Below are 20,338 nucleotides of genomic sequence, written 5' to 3' on the forward strand. Positions count from 1 at the left end.
ACCCTTGGGCTTCTGATTGAAATACAGTGTCTGCTTTGTGGGGTGTGTTGATGACACAGGTCTTGTTCTTACTTCTCCCCATTGCTTTAGATTCTTGCCATTTATCCGCCAATTTGAAGCAGGGTGCCCCACATTTAGTCATAGGTTGTGTTAAGCCCAGGAGGATGGTGAGGAACAGAATAAAAATTCTGTCTGCCTTATGCCATGTCTGTGCTAGTAAAATAGCTCAAACTAAATGGTCACAGAGATCCTGCTGGGTTGGAACTAGTGGTCCTTTCAAGGACCAGGGAAGCCCGTCAGAGGACAAGACAGAGTGAGGGTGAGTAGGTGAAGCCCTGTTGCTGAGTGTCACCCAGACACAGCCATCTATCTGTCAGTCACCGATTTCCTGTCATCATTTAATCTGAGGTGAAACTGGCCCATTGAGGTATTTCTATGTTTCTTTTCATCTCTGCTGTTCCCCCCACCCCTGGCCTCTGCTGTCCTCTCCACCTCCATCCATGCTGTCTCTCCCCTCCCTCTCATCCTCACTGTCCCCTCCTGTCCTCATGTCTCACATTGTCCACTCTTGGAATTTAGTGGGAAGTGTTTCCTGCCTCCATCCCCAGGTCTGTCTTCTATGCCCTTCTCCCCTCGCCCCTTTCCTGACAGTGCCTGCTGGCTGTAGGACAGGCTCTCACTGCTCTGCGTTTAGCTCACGTTCATCTTGAGGTCCGTGGGCATGAAGCAAGTGTGTGGCCAGGCCCTACACTGTTCTTTACCCACACAAGAGCCTGGTGATCAGGCTGAGGTTTACAGAGTTGGGTAAATTTTACTTATCTCTATTAATTCCTTTACTTCCCTTCTGCTTGAATGTTTTCTATTTAGTTTCATCAGTGTTCAGTTTGGCTGACTGAATTGCTTTCTGTAAGTGGTTTAGCTCAGTACCTAGTGTCCTATTTGCTGGAAAGAGAAAATTTGAAGTTAACTAAAATAAGGGGAATAAAATCAAACCCTCTCTCTTTTAGTTTTCTAACAGTTAGTTTTGTTGAAAGTGACAAAATGTTGCTGTGGAAAATGACGTGACATTAGAGTCCGGGTGTGAGTCTCCTGCCAAGTCACCGTGTGCCAGAGAGTAAGGTTGTGGCCGAAGGACACCCCTGGCCTCCATAGAAACCATGTCAGCTCTGAACTTTGTCTCTGTAACTCCTTCCATGGGTATTTTGTTCCCCATTCTAAGAAGGAACAAAGTATCCATACTTTGGTCTTCCTTCTTCTTGAGTTTCATGTGTTTTGCAAATTGTATCTTGGGTATTCTAAGTTTCTGGGCTAATATCCAGTTATCAGTGAGTGCATATCATGTGTGTTCTTTTGTGATTGGGTTACCTCACTCAGGATGATATCTTCCAGATCTATCCATTTGCCTAAGAATTTCATAAATTCATTGTTTTTAATTGCTGGGTAGTACCCCATTGTGTAAATGTACCACATTTTCTTTATCTATTCCTCTCTTGAGGGGCATCTGGGTTCTTTCTAGCTTCTGGCTATTATAAATAAGGCTGCTATGAACATAGTAGAACATGTGTCCTTATTACAAGTTGGAACATCTGATGGGTATATGCCCAGGAGTGGTATTGCTGGATCTTCCAGTAGTACTATGTGCAATTTTCTGAGGAACCACCAAACTGATTTCCAGATTTGTTGTAGCAGCTTGCAATCCCACCAGCCATGAGCTGAGACTGAAGGAAGGACCAGCCAGAGACTGCCCTGCCTGGGGATCCATCCCATAAGCAACCACCAAACCCAGACACTATTGCATATGCCAACAAGATATTGCTGACAGGATCCTGATATAGCTGTCTCCTGTGAGGCTATGCCAGTGCCTAGCAAATATAGAGGTTGATGCTCACAGTCATCTATTGCATGGAGCACAGGGTACCCAATGAAGGAGCTTAAGTAAGTACCCAAGGAGCAGAAGGGGTCTGCAGCCCTATAAGAGGAACAACAATATGAACTAACCAGTACCCCCAGAGCTTGTGTCTCTAGCTGCATATGTCGCAGAGGATGGCCTAGTTGGCCATCAATGGGAGGAAAGGCCGTTGGTCTTGCGAAGATCATATGCCCCAGCATAGGGGAATGCCAGGGCCAGGAAGCAGGGAGTGGGTGGGTTGGGGAGCAGGGGAGGGGAGGGTATAGGGGATTTTTAGAGAGGAATCTAGGAAAAGTTTGAAATGTAAATGAAGAAAATACCTAGTTAAAAAAAAAGAAAGAAAAGAAACCATGTTGGTAGATGACCAGAGAGTAAGGTCATAGCTGGAAGACACCCCTAGCCTCCATAGAAACCATGTGGATGGATGGCCAGAGAGTAAGGTCATGGCTGGAGGACACCCTTGGCCTACATAGAAACCATGTAGATGGATGAGTTCCAGAACTCTGGACTGTGCAGATTGCCAGTCACATCTCTTGGTTGTGTTTAAGAATGTTTCATCTGCATGGAACAGGGATATCAGACCCTGTTTAAAGTGATGGTATTGTAGGCATTTGCCTTCTCTGTTTTGAAGAAGAGGTGTTGTTGCTCACAAGAATCCTACTTAGAATCTCTATCTTGAAGTCAGCTTGGCTTTCATCATGTGTAAATCAGAGATGCACTATTTTCTGTAAAATCTTAATATAAAGCAAAATAAGCAGACACTTGTGTCATGGCTACATGGGGAACACAGTTCTTGTCTTCCATAGTGCAGAGGACACCATGGTGTGAATGTAGTTCCCGTGTTCTGTATGGAGGAGGACACCTTGGTTTTAATGAACTTCCCATGTTCTATATGGAGGAGGACACCTTGGTATGAATGAAGTTCCTGTGTTCTAGGACACCATGGTGTGAATAAAGTTCCCGTGTTCTGTATGGAGGAGGACACCTTGGTGTGAATGAAGTTCCCATGTTCTGTAGTGTGGAGGACACCATGGTGTGAACACAGTTTCTTCCATAGTGAGGAGGACACCTTGGTGTGAATGCAATTTCTGTCTTCTGTAGTGAGGACACCACGGTGTGAACAAAGTTCCTGTGTTCTGTGGTGAGAAGGACACCGTGTTGTGAACACAGTTCTTGTCTTCTATAACCTAATTTTAGTTTTCTGGACAACTTAATTTTAATTTTTATAAATGGATACATACTCAGAGTTTGAAAGTACAGAAATTTAACTGGTCACATTTATTTAGGAAAGCTGTTCATTTTCCTGCCTGTTAAAAATGCCAGATAAGACTTTTTTGTAGTATAACAACTTAAGTAGCCCAGTCTGCTATAAGCCTTTCTGTGTGGATTGAAATTTATATGTACATTTACATTTTAAAGGTCAATGTGCATCTCTTACATGTATCATTTAAAGAAATTTCAGCTTTTGTTTTAGAATTTTAATTTTATAATTATGTTTTACTTAAGTGCTAAGATTGACTGGAAATTCACTTTCAGAGATACATGTCAATTGCCCTTACGCTAATTAAGGCTGTATTTTGCAAGCCTGTAACTCATAGTGGTAGCTCTTCTTATTTGGTAAGTAGTATTAACATTTCTATGTGAGTCCTTACACAGTGGATATTAGAATTAATTAATGTTTTCAAATTGGAAAAAACAGTTTCAAAATATATTGTTACACGACTGAGCCCCAAAGCTTCTCCTCCCCGTAGTAATCAAGCCCCTGTGCATTCTACCCTGGACTTTTTTGCCATCAGACCTGCTTTATTTATACATTTGTGTTTTCTGGTGTGAGGGGTGCACTCAGTGTCACACGTGTTGTTCTGATGGCTTAGATATGTGCATTTAGGCCTCCAGCACAGTCTTGACATCTTGTTGCATGTGGTTTCTTGTTCTGGCTTTCTCCCCTTCTGGAATGTTCTCCATTTCTGCAAGTGCACATCACTTTTCTGTAGTCACAAGTCTACTCAGCATCTCCTTTCCATTGAGCCTCCCCATTTCCATTCCCCTATGTCCATCCCCCATGCTCATGTCCCCAACGCCTGCCTCCTAGCCTCCTTGTGTGTACAGTCAAAGGTGGCTCTTGCTGCCTCTTGTCCCTGATTTCCCTGTTGAATTTTGCACTGTCAGCTGAGTTGTACTTAACACTGCACATACCTTACTTCTTTGTACCCCCCAGCTCCTCTACTTTACTACTCCCTTTCTTCTATTCTTGAAGAACTGTCTTAGAGCTGTCTTATAGCTTTAATTTTTTCCAGTCCTACTTTTAATGATGGTTCTTAAATATTTCAACCTCCCTTTTAGCCCAGTACCTACCAGAGGTAATGAAAGAGACAGAATACAGAGTAAATGGACCTGTTTAGAAATGGTTCTTTGGAGCAATTCCTGTCTGTGTTGTCTGGAAAGTGGCAGGTCAGTAGTTCACAGGAGTCAGCAGCAACAGCTCGATCCACTTGCAAACACTGTATGGAGACACTAGCAGTCCAGTTCAGTACAGTCAGGATAGCAACATAAATCAGCATAAATCACTACCTAGCAGAGACAGCCAGGCCTCAGCCTTGGCACAAGCAGCAGGAGGGACCCAGAGGAATGCCAGGAGAAATTCTCGGTTGAGTCTCTCTCAACAAAGAGATCAGTGAAGATAAGACCAACAAGCATCGCACAGCTAGTTCTATAAGCCAGCCACGCTCTGCTTCCATCACTGTCCATCAAGCTTTATTTATACTCTCTTTAAACATCACATATCCTCCATGGGTCTTTCCTCAGCACGTGCATCTTGTCTCACTGACATCACTCTGCCAATTAGCCAAGTCCACAGAAGCAAACATTAAGAAACTGCAGCAAACACTCCTTCATGTGTTTGCCCCAAGAAAACACCATCCAACACAACTGACTTTCCAAAGGACCCTTAAGTTTTCACTTCACTGTCTTTTAGAGGGTTTCTTTCTCTCACTTTTTTACATCTATCGTGTCATCCATGTATCATCTGTCTGTCTATTATCTACATATCATCTTTCTATTTATCTACCTTCCTATCATCCATCTATAATCTACCTATCACCTATCATCTGTCTGTCTGTCTGCCTGTCAATCTACCTATATCTGTTGTCTTACCTATCATCTATTATCTCTATTATCAGTCATCTATCATCCATCATCTGTCTGTCTGTCTACCTATCTTTATCCTGTATCTCTGACATCTTATTTATTTATATATTTATTTATTATATGTGCTTGTTTCTATGTGCACACACCATAGTGCATATGGGTGTCAGAGGATAGCTTGTGAGAGCCAGTTCTTTCCTTGTACTATCAAACTCAGCTCATCACACTTAGGCAGGCTTTTTTATCTGCTGAGCCTTTTCACCCATCATCCTGACTGTCTTTAGCAAATTGCCACACATGGCACCTCAAGAGCTCTTGGGCTTGCATATGAAGTAGTAGGTTCCTGTAAAGAGAAGTTAATTGCTGGTCGTAGACTCTCACAAGGATTCATGAAGTATCTGAGCTGGCACTGGACACATTGGATAATAATCAGATTGTCCTGTGTGTTTCCTAGTCCCTGGGTGTCAGTAGGAACTCTCTGGTTCCAGTCATAGCTATAGGAGAGAAATCGAAAATCTTCCAGTCATGGCTGCATTCACCTCCCTTTCAGCTCTTGGAATGATTGTATGACGAGAAGTTTCTCTACAGCAAACCTCTATTTACTAGAGCAGTGGCTCTCCTCCTTTCTAACGCTGTGGCCCTTTAACACAGGTCCTCATGTTGTGGTGACCTCACCCCCCCCCCATGAAATTATTTTGCTGCTACTTCCTAACTGTAATTTTGCTACTGTTGTGAATTATAGTGTAAATATTTGATATTCAGGATATCTGATATGTGACCCCTAAGGGTATCATGGCACGGGTTGAGAATCACTGTACTAAAAACATCTAGAACAGTTGTCTGTTATATGATACACTTCCAGCTACAGACAGGTCTTAGGTACATTGGTAGAATATTGCTTGATCAATGACTGTAAGAGCTTCTGCTTTCTTTCTCTCTATAAACCTTTGTGATGCTGGAAGGAAAAGCTCTCTTCTTTGCTAACTCTTTGAGCACATATATATGTGTGTGTGCTTATATTTTTGTACTATATATATATATATATATATATATATATATATATACACACACATATATATACATATATATACACAAACATGTACACCCATAGATACACAGATGTATTTGTATGGTCATTTCTACACTCTCATCTACACCAGAGTTCACAACCTTCCCAGTTCTATGACCCTTGAATACAGTTCCTCATGTTGTGGTGACCTCCAACTATTACATTATTTTCATCGTTACTTCATACCTACATTTTTGCTACTGTTATGAATTACAATATAAATATCTGATGTGCAGGATATCTGATAAACAACCCCCAAAAGGGTCATGGCCCACAGATTGGTCTGAAATACTACACACTCTACCCTATTCAGACTTTTACTCACCAGCTTAGTTGTGTTGTTAGGAAGATAGAGTTGAGTGTAGGGATATATATATATATATATATATATATATATATATATATATATTTATATTTTTATTTTTATATATTTATATTTATATATTTATATATTTATATGTGTGTGTGTGTGTGTGTCTTTCTGAGCATATATATATATGTTTTTTGAGGCAGTAAATCTCCAAATGTATTTCTTTTAAAGAGATATTTCAAGAAACTTATGCAGAAAACTTACATAGGAAAGACAACTGAAAGCAGTTAGAGGATGTCTTTTAGGAGAAATAATTAAATGGTGTGTTCTGTTATTATTTGGGGATCACCATTATAAATAGATTTAAATATCTAGCTTCTTTATATTCTCATAACCTGAGTCCACCAACCATCCCTCTTGGCTGTCAGACATTCAAAATCAGTCCTCTCTGAAAAGCCATACAGGGTGCTGGATAACTTAGATTCACTCCCCCATATCTTTGTTATAGGAATGATGCTTCCAATGGTAAAAATGACCTCTGTGAGTAAATCCCATGCAGAACCTGGGATGTGATTGAGTTACAATGTATCCATTGAAGCCAGCTTTAGCTTTTCTGAGTTAGGCTCTTTTTCCTGTGTCTTTTCTGGAGATACACCAATACTTGTGTAAGTAATTGTTCCAAGACCCTCACTCTTGGGTGTGTGACTGGCTTCTAAGTCTCAAGGGCCTCCTGCTCACACACAAATAGCCTGATTCTTTGTACATGAACTATGTGGCTTGCATAGAGAACAAAGAACAGCTTTAAATTGCTAGAGAGAAACTTTGACATTCTTGCCAGTGTCTCTCTGTCTTTCTGAGCAAGTCTTGTATAGCAGTTTTGAGGTTATGTCCAGTGTCAAGTTGGAGACAAAAGATTGCAGAGTCCCCAATTGACTTTTCTTTCTTCACATGGCCGGCTGCCCCCTCTGGCTGCTTCTTTCCATTCACATGATACAATACTGCTTCGTTCCAGTACAGGGCTTGAACCTCAGACCTTACATGTGCTAAGTAAACACTGTCCTAAGCCACTGCTTGGGTCCATGGAGTCATTCCTGGAGGTTCTGTTTCTCAGTGTGCATTCAGTCCATCCAGAAACTTTGTTCACAGCCTTTGAAGTTTGACTGTTGGACTTCTCAGAAAGTTCTCCTCTTACTGTGCTGATTTGGGTTGCTGTCTTCTCTTGGGTAGATTATGGAGAAGCCTACAAACCAGCAGAACTCCCCCACAGTGATGCCTTTTCAATAAATTATCTTGCCTGCTCACAGTCCCAAATTAGCTAATAGAAAATTTCCATATTTTTTCCCAGATGGCATGAAATTAGTTTCTCAGACAGAGCCCTGGATCTGCAGGGTGCTCTCCCCAGCTCACGTTCTTCCAGCGCAGTTCTTCTGCTATGCTCCTTTCTCAGCTGCCTTTCCAGTCAGCTTCTGCTTGATGCCTGGTATCTCACATGGAGAGAAAGAGCAAGTAACTAGCATTCATGCCTTATTGTTCTCCCACAGTGACCAGGCTAGGTTGGCTCTCTATTATCCTTCTACCTCTTTCCTTCCCCATCTGCCTTTGCTTTTCTGTCTCAGCATTTATTTATTGTGACTTTTTTACACCCAACATCTGTCAGCTTAGTTCAGCATTCGAATGTCCATCTGAGGTGTTTAAGGCACATGCTATTTCCCTGCTTCTGTAAGAGGACGATGTGACTATGAAAAGCTCAAGTCATTTGCTGAAGTCTGTATGACAGGGAAGTGAGTGTTGTTCATACTGCAAGCCCCTTCTGAGCTCCAGGGTTGGCTTGTGTCTGGGCAGTGGCACTGTGATGTCATAGAGGCACTGCCCAGTGTGGCAAAGGTTTGGATGTGAGCAGCACAGGGAGACTGGGTGAGATATCACTGGCTCGGCAGATCCAGGGTTCAGTTAATGGGAGTGAAACATGAGGCCAGTCTGAGCTGTGTGAAGTGATAGTTAGCCATAATGTGCCTGTGGGACATCTAAATGGATCCTTGTGGTAATCAGGTGAGCATGTGGTGCTAGAGGGTTAGGGAGAACTTGATGCTCATGATGGGAACTTGGTTGTTATTGCTCTGTGGGTTTGAAAGTAGTTGGGGAAATGGAAGACTAAGAGTATACTTGCAGAAGTCAGGAGAGTGATGTGAGTGTTCATCAATGGACTGCTGCAGGGGACTGGCCCTGATGGGTGTGAGGAAGGTGGAGATGGACAAAGACTGCTGAGGAAGTGTGGATATGAAGGGTGGTAGTACCTGTTTGAGGGCCAGGCCCTCCTCCTTCCTCCTGTTTTCTCCTGTAACCTCCTCTCTCCACTTGCTTTTTTACCTTCCTCTCCCATCCTGTCCTGTCCTTTAGCTTTCCTGCCTATTGTCCTTTCTCCTCTTCTTCATGTGATGCACTTTGAATATTCAGTGTTTGGAGAATTTCACTTAAGAATCCATGGCATCTTGTTTTAAATCATGGCTGTTGATGTGAATGACATAGATACTGAAATCCTCAGGCATTTAGGCTGTCTTACCTAGGGCTTCTATTGCTATGATGAAACACCATGACCAAAAGCAACTTGGGGAGGAAAGGGTTTATTTCAATTTACAGATCCTTAGCACAGTCCACCACTGAAGAAAGTCAAGGCAGGAATGCAAGCAGGGCAGGAACCTGGGATCAGGAGATCATGAGAGTCCCTGGAAGAGTGCTGCTTAGTGAATTGTCCTGGCACACTCCTCCTCTTTTCTTATGCCACCAGGATCACCAAACAGGAATATGTACCTCAGGCTTGCCCAGAGTGCAACTTGGTGGAGCTATCTTCTCAACTGAGGTTCTGTCTTCCCAAATGACTACAGTTGGTGTCAAGTTGACATACAAGGGTGGTACAGTTTAGAATTCATTCTGAAATAATAACCAGTGTGCCAAGTGCTGACACAGACCTGCTTCGTCAGCTTCGTGTGCTTCAGAGAAGACACTGAAGGGTAGGCTTCAGTGTTCCAAGCTTGGTATAACATTGAGGTGCTAGGCCCAGCTCTCAGTTGTGAGGTGGGCTCCTCCTTCTTGGACAGGATTTTTGTTCATGTCATAGAGAGTTCACTAATATGCTTGTTAATCAGTTACAGAATTAGAAATTGAAATATGTTGACATTTTTAGATAATTCACTTTATCTATAGAGAAGATTTGGAAAAAAATATATGCCAAGTTCAAACTTGAATAAAAGTTTTTCTTTTTGTATTTGAGATGAAAAAAATTGAAATGCCTCTTTGTATTTCAGTTAAAAATTGAAAGACACATACACATATACACAGAAGTACACAGAGACATGTATACACACATACATGCACACATATATACACACATATGCACACACAGACAAAGGCATGCAAACACACATACTGAGGCACACACACATATACACACATGTACATGCACACAGAGGTACATGCTTGTGTATACTAATTTACATTTAGAAATAAGTTCATCCTGCAGCTAAATGATTTCCTTTCTTTTAAGTTAATTTTATTTTGAGAATTTCATGTTTGATTACTATATTTATATTATTTTTATCCCTGTTGTCCCATGTGTAACATACTCTTAAAAAGTACATTGTTACCCATGTATAACATACATGTACAATATTGTTAGATATAATAAAATGCTACATAATTAAGCAGGTCCTTAAAGTAGTGATCAGAAATCTGTACATTTAGTTCATTAGTATTTACTAGCCTTATACGTGTCTTTCTTCAGGGTAACACGCAGTCTCCATTGTGAGCCATCTTCAGAGTTTGTGGTAGGACCCCGCGGACAGAGCTACTGATGCCAATGTGGAATAAAGGTCATTGCAGTTAGGCTGCTGTGTGTGTGAATGAGTTGACTATTGAAGATGACTCCTTACATTTCAAACATATTAGATTCACTTGAACTTTTGGAAGCATTTAAAAATAAACTAATATAAATATGTTTTTCCTCATTTGTATTTTTGTCTCTCTTGTCCTGGCCAATTAGCTGCTTCCACACCTCCTAATGTGAACCTTAATCACAGTATAACAAGGTTCATTATGAAAATAATAGCAAAATTGTCTCACAGCATTGCTTTTGTGGAAATAATCCAGTAAGTGAAGTTTGTCTTTATAATTGAAACTTTAACAAAATTATTACAAAAGAGGACATTCCAGGTTTCTACAGCAGTCCTCCCTTCTCCTTCGTGTTGCTATAATGAATAGTTTAGCTGTTCAACTCTGTGCTAGTGAGTGGATGTGTCTTAAGTTGAATGTTTGCTCTGGTAGAAGCAAGCCTCTCTAGTAGACTCGGCCAATTTGTGTGTTAGGATGTTAGAATGTGTTAGTCTTTAACACACATGGACGCATCTTGTATGTGTAATTCAGAAACACTCCTTTTAGAGTGTTTTCACCCTCCCTGCTCTAAGTGTTACACCCTCTCCTATCCACCTAACCTGTCTCTGTCTCGTCTTCTGACCTTTCCCTTGTGCTCTGTCTTCAGTATCCGGAGTGCGACTCTCACCAGCTTCTCCGGAGCTTATCCTGGACCATGACCACTCATCTCCATCCACTGGCCACCTCCCTCCAGATGCTGTCATTTCCTCAGCAGATGATACGCATGCAGATAGCAGCCTCATGAGTCAGACCATCTCCAAGGCTCAGGTGAGCACAGGCATGTCTCAGGAGGAGCACAGAGGCTGCATGCTGACTTAATTCATGCTCGATGACCTTTTAAAATAAGAATTCCCAAAGAAACATTTCTGTAAGTATATTTCTGTGAAATGATTGCAAAAGATTTAAGTACCTCAGTTGCAAAAGTTTGCTGTGAGTGTCTCATTCAATAGAATTGACTAATTACTCAGGCCTGAGGCTCCAGTTAGAATATCCAGAGGACACTAGGTTCAAAAAAAGAAAGCTAGGTAGCAGGACTCATTCCATAAACCTGTGATGAGCTAAGGACTGATAGAGCTCAGAGCTTCCTGTGTCAGCGTGACTGTCAACCCATCCTGAAAGCCATCTTCGGACCACTGAGACTCCTGAGAGGGACCAGCAGTCCAGAATGCATAGAGCTCTTGCAGAGGACTGGAGTTTGGTTCAGCACTCACATTGAGCAGCTCCAGGGGATCTATTCCCTCTGGCCTCTGCTGCCACCCACGCACATGTGCACACATCTGCACATAGACAACAAATAAGGGAAAACAAATGTGTCATTGCTTCCCCCTGTTCAAAGGCGAGGAAGCCAAAGCACACATTGCTGACAGAGACAGAACTGGGTTCTGCTGGGGAAACTGAGGCACAGTTGATGCTGTTTCTGTCATCCCAATACTTTACTGTGGTAAACAGCTGTGTGGTTGTTAAAATGCACTTAGCTTTGCTCATGAAATCTTGGACTTAAAGGAGAATAATAACAAAACAGAATAATTTTTTTCATTTTAAACATGATTTCCAAGTTAAACTTTAAGTAGGGAGATAATTATTGAGAATAGTTTTTCTTTTTTTGGAGTATTAATGTGTTTTTAGGTATAAGAACATCTATTTCAGTTTTAGAGCAGAAGCCCCAGACAGCACCATCATAGTGTATTCATTCAGATATTTGCAGAGACCTTTGCACGATGTCAGCCAGATACCTTGCCAAGTGCGGTGCTATGTGACCTTTTAATTTTGCTAGAAGTTAATAAGTTAGCATCATTAATAAATGTGAGATTCTGAGCTGCAGTTTAATTGTAAATGCATCCTTAGTCTGTGTATTCACGTCAGAGTAGGTGCATCTCAGATGCATTTGTGCGCGATGGGGCCTATTTTCCACAAGGTTAAGTGTTTAGTGTGTTAACAGTCACACAGTAGTGAGTACTACAGACATAAGAGGCTTTTTCTTAAGGCTTCAAAGACCAGCCTGTTGTCAAAGTCTGAAGTCGTTTGTTGATTGGCGTAGAGTAGAATAATTTCATTGCTTTACTACAACTTAACTCCAAATGTGGCTTCTGAAACTCATTGGCTGTTTCCTTAGTGGATCAGCCTAACTCTTCTCTGTCGGGTCTGTGTTTTGTTAACATGGTTTAGATTCAGCAGTCAGCGCACACACATCTGAACATCCCTCTCTTCCCACTTGGTTTAACGGATGAGCCGAGCCATGGAGCACTTGCCCTGGAGGATGAGCCTGAAGGTCCTGGAGTCCACGTGTCCAACTCTCAGCTCCGGCAAAAAATATCAAGTCTGGAGACTAAACTCAAAGCTTCTGAAGAAGAAAAGCAGAGAATTAAAAAGGTGTGTGTGCATTGGCCTGAGAATGAAAAATTGCATATGCTAGCAATTTGATATAATCCAAATGGATGGAAAGTCCCCAGGAGCATAGGTTCTGGTCAGTCACACCACACAGGCGGTGGAGGCATTTTGTTAGAAGCCTCCAGTCGTGGGCTGGAGAGGTGGCTCAGAGAGTGGGAGCACTGGCCTTTCTTGCCAGCAGACCATTTCTGGTTCCCAGAACCCACATGGCAGCTCATAACTGTCTGCAACTCTAGTTCCATGGCTCCTTGTGGCCTCCAAGTGTTGCTGTTTGCATGTAGTAAAATACATACATTTAGGCACACACACATAATACATAAATAAACTGAACCTCAAACAAAAGTCTGTAGTCAGTAGTTAGCATATCCATGCATTCAGCATCTAATTCAACCAACCATATATCAGAAGTACTCAGAGATACATGTTGTATATGTTGTAGGTATATGTTCACGGAGCCCCCATTTCCACAAACAACTATTTAACTTATATTCCTGTTGTGTACATATTTTAAATAGCTGGAGACAATTTAGTGTATGTGGTAGGATACATAGGTTATATGAAAACATTGTGCTATTTTTAGACCCCTGGGACTTTGGTGTCATCGGGGGCTGGTCTGTGTGTCCTGTTAAGTTTTTGGTTTTTTTGTTTTCTGTTTTTTTTAAGCAGGTTTTGATGGGGATTTTTATTGTTTCCTACTCCTCCAAGGCTTTCATTTCTGTTTTGTCTTCATTTATTTTCAAAGCAAGCAGTATTATACTGCATGTGTGATTTCAGATTTGGCATGTGGGAAGTTAGATGCCCATGTGCGTGTTCCAGCACACCTTTTCAGGGACGACACTAGCATGTGCTCTCAGCTCTCCTCTGTCCTTCTATCTGTCTGTCTGTCCATCTATCACGAATCTTCTATCACTTGTCATCTCTCAGTTATCATCTATATATATCCATCAGTGTTATCTTCTCTCTATATCCATCGGTGTCTTTGTTGTCTGTCTCTTTGTCCACCCATCTGTGTGTCTGTATAAGCCAGTTCATGGAAAGGACTTATGGAGGTTGGTTGATATGCTCCTGGTCTTTATTCATTGTTTTGTGTTTGTGGTACCTATATATATAGGTATGTGCATGTAGCAGGACGTGGCCTCTGCGTGTAGGAGGACGTGCCCATGTGCTGTCTTGTGGAGAGTGTCAGAATGCTTTCATCTCTCACTCCGCACTCAGTCTTCTCTGACCTAGGGCTGGTGGCTGGCCCTTGGGCTCCGTGGACAGCCCTTTCTCTGTGTTTTTGTGCTGGAGTTACACACTTGGCTTTTATGAGGGTGTGTAGGGAACCGGCACTCTGGTCCTCATACTTGCACGACAAGCATTTTACCCTCCAGCTGTCTCTCCAGCCTGTTCTTGTTCATTTAAAATTTTAGTGTTCTGTCAATATTCCATATTGGCCTAGAAATTAGTTAGCTTAGACATTAAGCCATTTTACCTGATTTCCTTCCCTGATAAATATTTTCTGTTTATTGAAAAAGTACTTTGTGCTGTGGAACAGTGTAGAGCTTGTGTTTGGTTTCCTTGTAGGATGTGGAGTCACTGATGGAGAAACACAGTGTCCTGGAGAAAGGCTTCTTGAAGGAAAAGGAGCAGGATGCTGTATCCTTTCAAGCCAGATACCGTGAGCTTCAGGTGAGCGGCCCCGGAAATGCTCGGTGATGGTCCCGAGTGAGTGTGGCACACAGTAAAGAGTGTTGTCCCTGCCTCTAGTCTGGGATGAACTGGAAAGCGGCACGTTCAGTTGTCATCATGTTTTGTGACACTGGCGTGAGACCTCTTGACCCCAGTGTTAATATGCACCAGCTTATGGAAGGCACTTGCAAAGCGCAGTTGGGAAACAGTCTATTTTTGAGGGCAGTACTCCACACTTAGGAAGTCACTGTAGGAAGAGGGACATCAAGCTGGGTTGTTGTCATTTCTGTACCTGGGGCTCATTTCTGAGTCTGTTCCAGGCATCCTTGAGCTTAACACTCAACTTTTCTGTAGAGTTTGATGTCACGGTCCCTGCCTTTTTACACTAATGTATTGAATGTACATTTCTGAATATGTCCAGAGCTAAGGAAAAAGGAGCCAGTTTCCTCTTTTGTTAGAATGATGAGGGTTGGTGGAGTGGAGGCTGGATTTCTGCAGTGTCTGTATAAGTAAGCTACTCCAGGATGTGCCAGTGACAAATGTGTGGATTGGATGAAAAGCACCTGTCCAAAGAAATTCCCCTAGTGTGTATAGTCCTAAAATAACATGCAAGTTCTGGAAAATACAGACAATACAGAGAAAGAATCAGAATTCTTACTATTTACCACAAGGAACAGTAAAAATATTGTCACTTGATTTCAGAACATTTGGCTTTTAATTTTCAAGGTTGAAAGGTCAGGATGGGATGCATGTTAGCAGAGCATTTCAGTGACCAGAGAGAGTCATCAACCAATGGAATGTACAGCCTTAGCTAACTATTTAAAAAAGCAAGTATTGCAGAGAGTTTTAATTTGTGATATGTTCTCATTACCGGGTTAGGTGGGGAAGTGTGAAAATCCCAAGGCACACAGACACTTAGAGAGTTGTGAGAGCCGGCAAACAGTGGGAACGCTTCCCTTTCCTGTCCTGCGCAGGTCATGAAGACTGAGCAGAGGGGGCAGTGACTGCAGTGGAGGGAGTCTGCCTTCCCTTTCCTGTATGCCTCCCAAGGTCTTCCTTCTGTGCCTCCTACAGCAGTGGTGCAGAGTTTGCTAGCATCTCAGAAAGCACGTCACAGTGCTTTGTTCAGAGACATTTTGACAGAAAAATCCAGTTCCTAAGGTTCATTTCTAATAGCTGTTGGCTTTGGTAGCCATGGCCAGCTCAGGGCCTCTTGGCCTAAGCCTTGAAAGACCAAGTTTGTTTGCTGTGACCGTTCCCTGATGGTGACCAATTTTCCCGTGAGCATGGAGTGGGCAGTGCTTGTTCTCTCGTCACTGGACATCCCAGTTCTTCCCCGTTCATTCTCCTATAAAAGTGCTTCCTGCTGACAGGAGCTTGAGTATTTTCTGCTTGAAAATTAAAAATGTGTTTTAAAGAACACACCCAGTTATGGGAAAATGAAGTGTTTCAAAGACTAACTTTTTGTGCATGAGTGGATTTGTGTAGCCTTGTGTACCTGTGTTCTCTTCCTGACCTTAAAAGGCCGTGTGAAGATTCTTTAGGGGTGGGGGCTATTCACAGCATTGCCATGGCTTAAATATCCAAGAGTTGGACCCTTGATTTCTTGGCTTGACTCTGCTATGGTCACACTGTCTTGAGGTCTTCAGTTAAGAGTATATTAAATTGGTGGTTTGATAGCCCCAGGCCTTCTATTTGGTGACTCGTGTTGTCCGGAATTAACCAGTTCTGAAAACAGCACGTGTACCGTCTGAAGAGTATTGCAGGAAGTACACTGGGAGCCCAGCCAGAAGTCCTGCTGTGGTGGACCTGCCTTTATAGCAGGGTTGTGCTTGGCAAGCTTTTGTGTCACCTGGACAATGACTCCAGTCATTTTAGAAGAGGAAACCTCACTTGGGTCAGTACTCCCACCCGACGGTACTATGGGCAAGCCTATGGTATATTTTCTTGCCTGATGATTGATGTGGTTGAGTCCAGTCCATTGTGGGTGGTACCACCCCCTGGGCTCCTGGTTCTGGGTGATATAAGAATGTAGGTTGACACAGGAATGTAGGAGCCACGAGGAACAGGCTAGTAAGCAGCACCTTCCTATGGATTCTGTTTCAGCTCTGCCTTGAGGGTTCCTGATTTCCTTCAGTGATGGACTATGATGTAAATGGATAATCAAAAGAAACCCTTTCCCCCCCAAGTTGCTTTAGGTCATGGTGTTTTATTACTGTACTAGAAACCTCTACTAAGTCTGAAATTGGTACCAGAGAGTGGGCCAGGAGATGGTTGTTGAGATAGACCTGTGTTTGGGGAAGAGTTCTGAAAGAAGTTTGCTCTGGAGAAGCCAGTATGTGTTCTGAGTCTGATGAACTGTGTGAGAATGTAGAAGGTACTGCAGAAAGCAGTGGAGGCAGTGGAGGCCTGGCTTGTGAAATTCAGAGTGAAGGTCAAGAGTCCCTTAGAAATTCTACTGGAGTCCAAAGCTTTGAATTAAGAACCACTAAAGTGCTGGACAGTGATCAAGTATACCTTTAATCCCAGCACTCAGGAGGCAGGCAGATCTTAAGGCCAGCCTGGTCTACAGAGTGAGTTCCAGGACAGCCAAGGCTACAGAGAGAAACTCTTGTCTAAAAAACCCAAAAGAACCACTAAAGTGAAACCTTTGCCTTGCTGGGACAATCAGTACTAATCTGCTAAGGCCACAGAATCAGCTGTGATTAAGAAGAGACCAGCATTGTTGAGATCAAATCTGGGAATTGATTCTTCAGGATAAGTGCACAGAGGCTGTGATCCACACTGGACCAAGGCTGTCTCCCAGGTGGTACTGGCTCTGAAGTCATAGAGGAGGTTCTGGGTGAAATTGAGAATTTTACCACTGCAAGCCAGAGTTTCCAGAGAGCCTGGGGGTAGGGGGCTATTGGCAGAGGTGCAGCACAACAGCAGGCACCCCACATTAAAGCCAGTTCCACAGCTTAAATGCATTAACCATGTTAAAGAGCAAAGTCTCTATAAGATAAAATTAATGCTCCAGTTTGAGTCTGCCTTACAGTTAGGTCTCTGCTCGGGTGATTCTGTATGAAGTCTCTGGCGAACATAAATTTCTACTGTATATTCATGTCATCATACAGTTTTTGGTCTTTTAATTCTCAGTGCTGGCTGCAGGAACTTTCTGACCTAATAACCCAGGACCTCTGAGGACTGTTGCTGGGTTGTAAAGGCTTGTACAAAAATGTATCTAAAAACGACAGCTTTGTACTCACTGATGGAATTGGAGCTTCACTTTATATGATGAAAGAAATTTCAGGTTGTCCTCATAATGTATGATTCGGTAAAATGCAGTTTTCATGTCCACAGCTGCGGTGTTTGCTCCAAGGATGTTTATGTAACCTGCTGGACCTCTCATGCACTCTGTTGTGTCTCACAGAAAAGTGTCAGGTGTGCAGGTTTTTGTACTTGGTAAATCTCTTTGAAAAGTCTTCGTGATAGGTTGTTTTTTTGTGTGTTTAGCGACATGGCCACAAGAGGAAAACGTGGACTTATAATGTGGCTAAGCCTTGCTCTCACCCAGTGGTAAAGGAGCCTGTTATTTTTGAAAAACACCAGTTTACAGTCTCCAGGGATGCCTTTGCTCTGCTTCTCCACTTATCTGAGGTTGGACTCTGACCTCAGCCATTCTAGAACCAAGCCACAGACCTCAGCAGTGAACGAAGGGACCGAGTCTGGGGCAGAGTCTCATAAAAGCCTTATACTCTATCTAGTGGCTACACCACAGAAACCTTTCCCTGCAATTGCAAAGTTTCATATAAAACAGAGAAAAAAATATACGCTTGTTTATTGTCAGAAGAGAATGGTGAGAAGTCCCACACAAGCTGGGTATCTGAGAAGACTTTGGGAAGAGGTAGGTTTTTCCCAGGGCAGTGTTTGCATTGTGCTCATTTGAAGGATTTTAAGTTGCAGACTTTTCTCAGTTGTGTACACTATGACAATAGTTGAAGGGATATTACTGTGTCCATATTGTGTTTGAGGTGCTCTGCCTGCTTACACCTTCAGTGCTGAGAAGACTTTATGCCTCATCCAATCTGTCTGAGAGAACTAGGGCATTATGGGTATTGTGGATCACTGCTAGAGCTTCATTATTTAAGTCATACTGATTTTGAAGTGACTTCAGATGGAATTTTTCCAACCTGTGGCTAAAGTTGATCTTCTCTTTCCTACCCTGTTACTTTCTGGAAGACTTAGTAGACATTAGTATTCATTGTTTGACTACTTCTATTCCTGTGGGAAGTGGAGGAAAACCTGAGTGAAGTCCAGAATGAATGTGCGCCGTTGGCCCCAGTTGGCCATGTCTAGGACGCAGGCCTAAGATGCGTGGAGGTGAAGTCTACGGGAGATAGCTGTAAATGGAGTCATTGTAGCCCTCAGCAGAACCTAGCCACACTGGCCTTTGTTCCTGTACTTCCACAAATGTGAGGTATTAATGCTTGGTATCTGAGCTGCTTCTTCGGTGTTCCATTAGACTGCACAACAATCTAAGAAATGAAGCAGAGAAGTTGGTTTTCAATTTCAGACTCTACTCTAGTTCTCCATGTACCCTGTTCATCCATCGGCGCTCAACCTGGTTGACATCAGTTTTAAAGTATGATCAGAACACTATTTAGTTCACAGTATAAAGCAACTAAGTGAATTTACAATATGGGTGATTTTTTCCTTTAATCACTTTATTTTATGGGTATTGTGGAACTTTTTTCTGCATAGGCCAGAAAGGGACATTGGATTCCCTGGGACTGGAGTTACACACTTCTGAGCTGCCATGTGGGTTCTGGAAATTGACTCTGGGTCCTATAGAAGAATAGCCAGTGCTATCAACTGCTAACCTATCCCTTTAGCACCAATTTTGGGATTTGTGTGTGTGTGTTAGAAATATTAATAATGTTTATTTTATTCCAAGCCAATGTATGCTATTATATAACATCTTTCTAGAAATAATGTATTTCCTGGTAGCTGTGGATACAGCACAATCAAGAGCCAGAGGAACAGAGGTCAGTAGGACTGACCTTGTACCAGATCCTGGCTGGCTGGAGTAATATCTTTCACAGAGTAGTGTGCAGTGTCAGGGCAGCCCTCAGAACTATTGAACTATTGAGGCTATTGCAGCCTCAGCCTAGCTACAACTCTTCACGGAGGACATCACCTACTTCAGAATACATTGACCTTTCTCCCTTTCTTACTGTAGGTTCATGGACACTTATCCCATCGCTGCAGACCCGCCCCTCCACCTCGTGTTTAGTTGCTCTGTAGTGTCCAGCTTCCTGTACTGTTTTCCGTGTTTGTCCTTTAACCCTAACCTTGAACCAGACACCTTCTCTGACTTCATGATTTTTACCTTTTTTTTTCTTTTGTACTTTTCTAAAACTTCTTACCCAGCAACACAGTCTATAAGAATTTCAAGTAGTGTAAAAATCCATGCATGAGAGATGCCCATGGTCTCAAACCTTACAGTGACACTCTTGCGACTGCAGTCAGAGACTGCTGATTGCTCCCACGATGTCATCCAGATTCACATGTTAACCCACACCTGAGGGAAGAGCCTGTTTTCCACATGCTTGCCTATACCAAAGATATGTGCCAGTTGGAGAAGTATAGATTTGTTCATTTTAAATATTTTATTAGCTTTTCTAATAGTCACTGATTGGTTTCGCTTTCTGCATTTCCCATATCTCTTCTTTTTGTTGTTTTATCATCTCCATCTTAATGGATATGGTTTACAACGACTATTCTATGTGAGGGTCATTTACACTTCTTCAGGCAGTGTGTACATAGCCGGCAGTGTTTACATAACAGATGGTGTGCACCACTTTTATGCATTCATGCACCATTATGTTACTGCTCTTCCTTCTCATAGTGGATGCAGATGTCTGTTGTTCTGTCCTGCACT

General features: G+C 42.4%; 1 protein-coding gene across 9 annotated transcripts in view; it reads left to right on the forward strand.

Annotated features, from left to right (window-relative positions):
• Positions 1–20,338, forward strand: part of Ccdc91 (coiled-coil domain containing 91) — a 156,743-nt gene that overhangs the window by 47,195 nt on the left and 89,210 nt on the right. For 3 of the 9 annotated variants that reach the window (NM_001355715.1, NM_001355714.1, XM_030255551.1), the window contains 4 exons: positions 10,211–10,298; positions 10,964–11,124; positions 12,523–12,726; positions 14,311–14,415. In NM_001355715.1, coding sequence (NP_001342644.1) covers positions 10,280–10,298; positions 10,964–11,124; positions 12,523–12,726; positions 14,311–14,415 — 489 coding nt within the window. In that variant the 5' untranslated portion in view covers positions 10,211–10,279. Of the gene's footprint in view, positions 1–8,293; positions 8,482–9,396; positions 9,441–10,210; positions 10,299–10,963; positions 11,125–12,522; positions 12,727–14,310; positions 14,416–20,338 lie in introns of those variants that run through there. The other 6 variants (NM_025911.2, XM_006507076.2, NM_001355713.1 and 3 more) reach the window with 4 other exon arrangements.

The sequence above is a fragment of the Mus musculus genome, chromosome 6 (genome assembly GCF_000001635.26).
Source record: "Mus musculus strain C57BL/6J chromosome 6, GRCm38.p6 C57BL/6J".
Taxonomy (NCBI): domain Eukaryota; kingdom Metazoa; phylum Chordata; class Mammalia; order Rodentia; family Muridae; genus Mus; species Mus musculus.